This window comes from Brassica oleracea, chromosome C3 (assembly GCF_000695525.1).
Source record: "Brassica oleracea var. oleracea cultivar TO1000 chromosome C3, BOL, whole genome shotgun sequence".
Lineage (NCBI taxonomy): Eukaryota > Viridiplantae > Streptophyta > Magnoliopsida > Brassicales > Brassicaceae > Brassica > Brassica oleracea.
In genome coordinates this window covers 13114478-13123514 of record NC_027750.1, presented here as the reverse complement: position 1 = coordinate 13123514, position 9037 = coordinate 13114478, and the positions used below count along the sequence as shown (strand labels likewise).

General features: G+C 35.3%; 1 protein-coding gene and 2 long non-coding RNA genes across 3 annotated transcripts; 2 read left to right on the top strand and 1 right to left on the bottom strand.

Moving 5' to 3' along the window:
* The first annotated feature begins 814 nt into the window (after window positions 1-814).
* Window positions 815-1951, top strand: LOC106333349. The gene is made up of 2 exons (XR_001268346.1): window positions 815-1375; window positions 1841-1951. It is a non-coding gene; the product is annotated as an uncharacterized LOC106333349 (long non-coding RNA).
* A 1079-nt stretch (window positions 1952-3030) lies between these two features.
* On the bottom strand, window positions 3031-5053 carry LOC106328734 (serine/threonine-protein phosphatase PP1 isozyme 4). The gene is made up of 4 exons (XM_013767229.1): window positions 4799-5053; window positions 3717-4276; window positions 3423-3626; window positions 3031-3300 (listed from the first exon to the last, which is right to left on the bottom strand). The coding sequence occupies exons 1-3, from the start codon at window positions 5004-5006 to the stop codon at window positions 3438-3440; spliced, it is 957 nt and encodes a 318-aa protein (XP_013622683.1). The 5' UTR covers window positions 5007-5053; the 3' UTR covers window positions 3031-3300; window positions 3423-3437.
* Window positions 5054-6989: 1936 nt separating this feature from the next.
* LOC106332398 lies at window positions 6990-8623 on the top strand. The gene is made up of 3 exons (XR_001268076.1): window positions 6990-7269; window positions 7912-8200; window positions 8275-8623. It is a non-coding gene; the product is annotated as an uncharacterized LOC106332398 (long non-coding RNA).
* Window positions 8624-9037: the final 414 nt, after the last annotated feature.

Below are 9037 nucleotides of genomic sequence, written 5' to 3'. Positions count from 1 at the left end.
CCTTCATCTACCACTACAACCTCCTTGCCATTTTCTCCTTGGGTGATTTGCTTTGGAGCTGAACTTGAAGTGACATGCTCCAAAAGACCTCTATCTCCAAGGGCTTTCCTGGCCATCCTAGACCAGGTAATATAGTTTCATGGTCCCTTGAGTGTGACTGGAATGTGAATTGCCATGTACTGCTCCATTTTTCTCAATCTGGTGCCAAAAATATTTTGAAATTTTAAGACTGGATTTGAGAGAAATTAGTTCTGGAACTGAGAGATCTCAAGCTTAGAAGCAAGATAAACTCTCAAGAAATAAGATTAGAGGCAGAACAGAGTGAGCACAACCAAGAAATTTGAAGAAGATACTCAAGAACACTCAAGAACTCAAATTTACTATTCACTGGATAAAAAAAATCTGTAGAGGAAATTGTGAAATAAAACCAGAGAATCAAGAGACAGAGAGGAATAGAGTAAGCTTGCGGAAGTAATTGAGGTAATCAGGAGCTTAAGGCTCTAATACCATGTAAGAAAATGAAGAACAAGAGATATAATGCTCAAGAACAAGAGATAGAGAGAGAGTAACTCAAGAGTAAGAGAGAAAGAGTAAAAGAAGGATTTTCTGTTTCCTTAATTCATTTAGTTCACAATGTTACAATACTTAAAGGCCCAGAGATGTGATACAAACAAAGAGAGAAAAAATAAAGAATGGTGCTGCAAGATGAGCTGAAAGGGACAACACCTCAACAGCTCTTTCTTCCACTATCCTCTAAATAGATCATGTGGCTTTAACTAATTCAGAATTCCAACTTGTCTCTGATCTTGCCGACGGTCTGGTTGACCTTTGAACACATCTTGGACGAGTTTGAACTTGCAAGGCTGCTTCTCAAGTTTGGTTCTCAAGTCTGGTTCTCAAGTCTGGTTCTATGTTTATATCAATACTCTTAAGATGTTAAAAGCGGAGCTAAACCTGCAATATAGGATGGAAGAAGAGTACTGGAGAACCAAGAGCAGAATACAGTGGCTGCAAGCATGGGACAGGAACAACAAATTCTTTCACTCAAAGACAAATGCAAAGAAAAAGCTATAATAGGATTATTCACTTGGCAAATGATGAAGGATGCATATACACGGATCCAGGTGATATTCAATCTGAGATTAAAGCATATTTCCAAAAGATTTATGCCACCGAAGCCTGCGATATTCCTACTGATCTGATTCAAGGAATACCCAGAGTAATTAGCGAAGAGATCAATAAACAACTAACCAAAGAGAAGTAACAGAGCAAGAGATTGAAGAGGCAGCTTTTTGCTATAAACCCGGATAAATTCCTGGACCTGACGGCATGAACGCATGCTTTCTCAGACATCATTGGGATGTCATCAAGCAAGGTGTGTTCTCTCATGTTAAACTATTTTTTCAACATAATCATTTACACTCCAAGATAAACCATACCCACATTTGCCTCATCCCCAAAACTGATCCCCCTTCCACACTAAAAGTTTATAGACCAATTAGTCTCTCAAATGTTGCTTACAGGATAATTTCTAAAGTTTTAGCAGAGAGGCACAAACCCTGGTTATATAGAATTATAAATTTCGGAGAATCAAACAGCTTTTATGCCAAGGCGTTTAATCACAAACAGTGTCTTAATTGGCCATGAGCTGATGCATTATTTACATACCAAGAACCTTAAAACAAGTTATAGCAATTAAATTAGACTTATCCAAAGCGTTGATAAGGTTGAGTGGGAATTTCTTGATTCAGTAATGAGACATATGGGCTGTAGTGATACTTGGTGCAGATGGATACTGCGTTACTCACTTATGCAATGTCTTGTTACATGTTCCTAAAAGGACTAATCAGAGAGATTACAACTTATATGAGAAGGTTTTGGTGGTGGTCCTCCTTTAAAGATAAAAACAAGATTGCATGGATAAGCTGGAGGAAAATTACGAGATAATAAAAAAAAGGAGGATTAGGGATAAGAGACTTGGAGGACTTCATAGCTGAACAAGGATGGTGTCTGTTGAAGTACCCTCGGTCACTGCTAGCTAGAGTCTTCAAGGCCAAGTATTATCGTCATACAGATTTCTCAGAGGCCAGGAGTTACTCCACGTCCAGCTATGGGTGGCGCAGCATTATACAGACACATGATATGCTTAGAAAAGGAGTTAAATGGGTTGTATGATTGATGCTTATTGACCCCCTTTATAGTTTCAATTTTTTTTTATTGTCCACGTTAATGCTTGATGCCTCTATTTATAGTAAAGTTCATGAAAGAGGTTGGGAGCGAAGAAGAAGCTGATTTTGTGGTGCAAAAACTTATCAATCAATTTAAAAGAATCTCCGATTATAACGACGTTAGCTGCATTTTTGTCACCAGGAGGCCCATGTCCAGTCAGATGAAGAGGTTTCATAGGCTGACTGTTGAGTAAACCGTCTATTATGTCATTTCTATATATGAAACCCCAATTTGGTCAGATAATAACAGTAAAACCGCCCTAGACCATTATAATCATGCTTCCATGCATTGCTTGTAAATTACGTTAAATTGTTTTGGTAGTTTACTCTCGTTTATTCATCTGGTTCCGCTATTCTTCTTGCATCCGATATAGAACTGAAAACAAAAACATAATTATATTAAGCAGCGCATTACAAACTTTTTGAACCAAACAATATCATGAAATTGGTTAGTATAGGCGAATATTAAATAATAATATTCTATTCCATTTCTAGTGCGCACTTCAAAAATGACCAAGAGTGGATGAAATTTTTTTGACCAAGAGTGAGACTTGGTTCTTTTGTATTTTATTTTGATGTTACATACATATGCTTTAGCTCCTCCCACTTTCACATGATCATGCAAAAGACGAGTGGACGTTTCTTGGTTAATCTCAATTTAGCTCGCATTCTTATGTTATTCACATGACCAAGAGATATTTATTATTTTCTGTAATTCAAATGCTAATTTGATTTTGATTATTTGAAGAACCCATATGCTTTATGCTCTTCCACTTTGACATACCATTTGAGAGACAAAAGCTCAGCTCACTAAACTTTTTTTTTTGTTATAATCACCATTTCATTTGGTGTCCTAAAATCCAATCCAAGAGACCACCACACGCATGTACACACACGAACTATGTGCCTTCAACAGGCAGATGAACATCATGGAAACCCCTTAAAAGAAGATAAGGAACAAAAAATGCAGAAAATGAAGTTGGGAAGACGGATTATAAAAGACTAAGGCACACACTTTAAAGCCTAGTCTCCAACGGTTTGAATCAATTTCTCTGAGCAAGACCACGTCCATCTGCAATAAGAAGGAATTAAACATAGAATCCTAGACTTGTAAAGAAGAAGATCAACAAATCATTGCATAAGAATCCATTCATTCACTTGTTTGGTGTTGCTAAGTAGACACTAGTGACTAACCTTCAATGAAACGATTCAAATCTTTGTGGACATCATGAACTTGGTCTTCTTCTCCGCAGGCTTCAAAATCTGAAACGAGCACATAAGGTTCTCATCCACGCTCATCATCGCACCAGCATTATCAAATTCACCACAGTAGTTAGGAGCTGAAAACACCGTCACTAGCTGTCTATCAGCAAAGAACTCATAACCATCTTCCACCACCTGTCATAACAAAATTCATTATACCTCCATGTTAACATCAAAAAAGCAGTAGAATCAAAGAGAGAGAGAGACATGATCAAAAATCATCACCTGATGGGCACGACACACAAGGTCTAGATCATGTTTCGTTAGAAACTCAGAGACTTTATCCGGGCCAAAAGTGTACGAAACGCCTCTATCATTCATCCCCCATCCTTTAACATCTTTCCCAGGATCAGACCAGAGCAAATCACAGAGGAGCCCAGTGTCAGGAATCATAGTTGGACGTGGCAAGCTTCTAATCTCATCCAAATGGTCGAGATCCGGGGAAAGTCCACCGTGCATACACAATATTTTGTCATCTATAAGCGCAGCAACAGGAAGGCAGTTGAAACAGTCTGTGAAAACCTTCCATACCCTCACATTGAACCTCCTTTTACACTCATCGTAAAATCCATATATCCGGTTGATAGAAGCACACTCGTGGTTTCCCCTTAGTAGAAAAAAGTTCCCTGGGTATTTGATCTTGTAAGCTAGTAAGAGACATATGGTTTCAAGACTCTGTTTGCCTCGGTCCACGTAGTCTCCAAGGAAGAGGTAGTTGGCGCTAGGAGGGAAGCCACCGTACTCAAACAGCCTCAGCAAATCACTATATTGTCCATGTATGTCACCTGGTTTGAGACATTCACCACAAAGATCATAAGGGAAGCCATAGAACGTGTCAATAGTTACTAAACTCAAAAGTAGAAAACGATGTATTCAACAGTTCCCACGGAGAATAGCATGCAACAACAAAGAGATGCTTGCATTGCTTGCTTACTGAAACCTCCATGTTCTCTCACATCTATTCAGAACCAACCAAACTCGCAAGAAAACGATATATCCTCTTATCACATCACAGAACACCTCTACAAAAAAACTAGGTCTCAAACTAACATTCCTTTCTACCTGTGTACATGTGCATAGACACTCGACAAAAGGCAAAGCCTTTCTCAATAAGATCTTATCGTCTTCATAACATTCAATCATAAGATTTAACCATGACAAAAAGTATCTTCACAATACTCTGAACAACATTATCCCAATAAAAGATATGCACAAAGTTTCACACTTTCCAACACTATAAACCCTAAAATCATCAGAATCCAATTGGGGAATCAATGAATCGAATTGGGCTTTCGATAAAAACATACCACAGATTTTGATGGGTGCTTCAAGCTCAAGCAAATTAGGTTGCTGAAGAAAGATGTCTCTAGCTGTAGTGCACAGCTCTTTGATCTCAGCCTCCGAGAGCTGCACTTGCTTCCCTGGTCTAGCCAACCGAACCTCCGTGAGCCGTCGGATTATATCGTCCAGAACCGCCGAGTCAATCGCCGTCTGCTGCCCCTGCGTCGTCGCCATCAACGGAACAACAACAGCCAAGCACGGGGAGAGTAAAACAAACGATGTCGTTTAATGTGAGAGTCCTTAGTTAAAACGGCTTCAGCTTAGTGGATACTTACTAGGCCGATGTATACACCGTTATTCGACTCATTAACGGCCCATTTTTCATTAAGCTAAATAAATAATAATATTACCCGTCCCTATATCAAAGCGCTTAATGGGTCAGGGCGGGGTTTTCAGGGCATCTTTATTGCAGGGGTCGAAGAAGGATTTTTAGTGTAGGCTCCACAAAAAAAAAAAAAACAGAAAAACCATTGCTTAGCCCCCAAATAAGCACCGATTTAAGCGGGTTCCTTACCCTGTTTTCTGGAAGGAGTGTGTTCCTTACCGGCTTAGTTTGTGTAAGGATTGCATTTCATCCGTTTAAATATTAAGAAAAAAAGCACAGATTTAAGTGGGTTCATAGCACTGTTCGAAGGTCCCCATTGACATGTGGTGGTCTGCAATTGGTTTATTTTTTAATTTTTTTTTTAAATAAGACAAAAAAAAATAAGAACCCCAAATGGGTTTCATGGAATAAAGATGTTTTTAGCGTAATATAAGAAATCGTCTTTTAATTTTTAACTAAAAAAACTAAGAACCAGCTCTTAAATATTATCTAAAAACAAACAAACTTTTTACCACTTATAAATTAAATTGTGTGTGCAATTGAAACATTGGCGTAATCCCTAAATTTGTTTTTAACAAATTATATAAATATTAATCTCTACATTTTTACAAAAATAATGTTAGGAAAATCAAACTTGTCTTTGTATCAACCAAACAACTATCATTTGCCAGTTATGGGAAAATCAGCCAATTCATACATCAGCAGAATATTGCGGTCCTGATCAAGTACATACATTCAGACCATGTGTTAAAACATACATCAACACATAAAATATTTAAATTTCTTACATCAACTAACAAAATTCAGATTTTACATACATTGACCAATTTTCTGTTAGTCAAGTAACAGAATCTGAACTGTCCGTTATATAGTGATTACGTGTCCGTCAAAAATATTATGTGGCTTTCTATATTTTATATAATTATTAATTAATAAAAACATAATTTTTAAAAAGAGGTAAGTGACACTCGAACCTGGGTCTGACCAATGTTACATTGGATCCGTTAGCTACTCTGCCAAAGACAATTTATTAATTGTATTCTCTATTGTTTTCTATTATAATGCATATTTAAAAAAAATATTTTCATCTTCTTCTTTACTCTCATCGTCCAAACAAACTAAATAATCAAAGGGTCATTTTATCCTTTGCTTTATCGATAACAAATATAAAAAAAAAAAATTGTTTGGAATTATATGTTTTCAAATTTGAACTTTTTCTATCTTTTTACCGATTTTTTTTCAATTTTTTTTACTTTTTTTTATTGAAATTCAAATATACTTTTTAAAACTATTTTAAAAAATTATATTTTGAAAATTTAATGTTTTTATTTAAACACAGTAACGATCATTAAGCTAATTACATATGATTTATATACTTTGTGGAACTAATTCTAAATAATAAAAACTCATAACAAGGAATATGAACATATTTAGGTGAACATATCATTTTATTTTCATATTCCTACATAATTACACATTTTCATATGTTCATATTCCTTGTTATGAGTTTTAAATTATTTAGAATTAGTTCCACAGAGCATATAAATCATATGTAATTTTACGTAATTATATTAATGATTATTACTGTGTCTAAAAAATATTAAAATATTCAAAATATTCAAAATATTCAAAATATAAATTTTTAAAATAGTTTGAAAAAGTATTTTTGAATTTCAATAAAAAATTGAAAAAACAAATAAATAAAAAAATTGAAAAAATTTAAATTTGAAAACATATAATTATTAAAAATTAATTTTATTTTTGTTATCTATAAAGCAAGAGGTAGAAGGACCCTTTGATTATTTAGTTTGTTTGGATGATGAGATGAAAGAAGAAGATGAAAATATTTTTTACAATAGATAGTATAATCAATAAAATGAGTTTGGCATAGTTGCTTATGGATCCGTTTTTGAAAGCTTCCTCCTTTTTTCCGTTTAATTTTAGTTAACTATCAGTTTTTTAATCTCAAGAATTACATTAATAGACTTGTTTTACTTACTGTTTTTGTTTCGTGGTGGAGTAGGGCGATGTGTGGAGCAATCAGGGAGTGTGATTTGGGTTATGTGATTCGACTCTGTTTCTCGAGTCATGTTTGATTTGGACGAAGAAGAGGTAAAGTAATAATCTTTTGCTATACATCTAACTCTGTATTGATTCATTGTAATTCATCAATCAGTTTTTGAATCACTCTTGAGCTGATGATTCTGAGTTTCCTTCTTTTGTTATATCCATTCTGGGTATGAAGTGCCATGTAAGCAACTAAGCTATTCGTAAAGCCGAGTTCTTTGATGCTTCTCTAATGTTCTGGTAGAGAAGAGAGGTAGCTTTAAGTGGTTTGATTACATTCCATTGTTCTGTAGTTTTTCATAGTAACAGAGAAGAACCAGATTTAGGCTTTGACTGCATTCAAAAGATAGAACTCCAATCTTAGAAGTTAAGGAGGTTCATTGCACACATAAACAAAGAAAGATCTAAGCTTTTCTCGAGTTAGTTTGGATCTAGGGTCTGGTAGTTGAGTACTAGAATCATATGAGTTGAGAGACTAATGATTGGGGAAGTTGTCTCTTACTTATGTTATCTAGTTTTATATTCCTTTCCTTTAGTTTTGGTTCCATGTGGATGTCAATACTTGCTTGTGCCTGATTCTTATTTTGTTTTTATGGTCTTAATATGTAAAGTTTAGTTTCCTTTCATCTGCTGCTTCCTTTAAATAATTGTGTTCTGATGGCTCAAGAGTTTGAACTTGGTCCACAGTGTTCATTGTGTTGATTTCAGCAAACGGATAAAAAAGTGGAGCTGGCCCGGAGTGGAAGAAAGGGGTTGCTGAATGGTTCAATGGGTCCCATACTGCACGTATAATGGGGACTCTCCATTCAGACTGTATGCAAGAGGAACTGCGTATACGTAGCATCAATCCGTTGGCTGGAGCTGCAGACCAAGACACTGGAGCTTGATGATAGTAACCCATTGTTGCAGGACCCTGGAAGACAGGCAACGGTATACTCTGCATTTGGGGAAACATCATGCTTTGTGGCTGTGACTGGTAGTAATCTGTATGCATTTTTTTAACTTGCGATGAAAGTTAAGCGATTTTTAAATTTCATGGCCTTTGGTTAGGTTTGGAGCCTGTCCAAGGGGAAACTGTTGAGAAACATCATCTTTCCTGCAGCCATCAATGCACTTGCGTTGGACCTGGTGGGAGTTTTTTCTATGCTGGTAGTAAAGATAGCAAAATTTGTATCGGTGCCATGATTATGCGACACAAGCTCCTGGTTCAGTATCTGAACAAAGGTACCATCTTCTTTGAATGTATGATTATGTTGGAGTCATTTTCAACTCGACTATGGTTATGTTGTTTGAGCATTAGCTTGTAGTAGTTCTTGATCATTAGACGTTTTTGAAATTATATTGAAAGATAATATTTTGTCAAATGGCGTTTGAAATTGAAATTGAGTATGGTTTTATTAATGCCAAATTTATCATCACAGCATCTTTGAATTTTCAAATTTATGTAAAATAATTACTTTAACAATAATATTTTGTTCTTTCCTTTTATGAAATCCAATAATTTATAAGTTTTGTAAAATTTGAATTTAATAATTCAATTTAAGAAAGAAAAAAATTTATAAAGTACACAATTAATAATTAAACTAATAATTAGAACCCTTGATGGGTTCTGACCAATAGACATGCATGATCTTAGGAGACAAGAAATTAGGTTAGTTTATATATTGTTTTTCTAAACCCTTACACTAATAGGCTTCAACCACCAAAACTCAAATATAACAGATTTTTCTACAGTCTCAAACTGCTTACTGTTTGAACCGAAAATTGTGTGTTTGTCGGATTCATACAATGAAGAATTTAAGAAATAGATTTC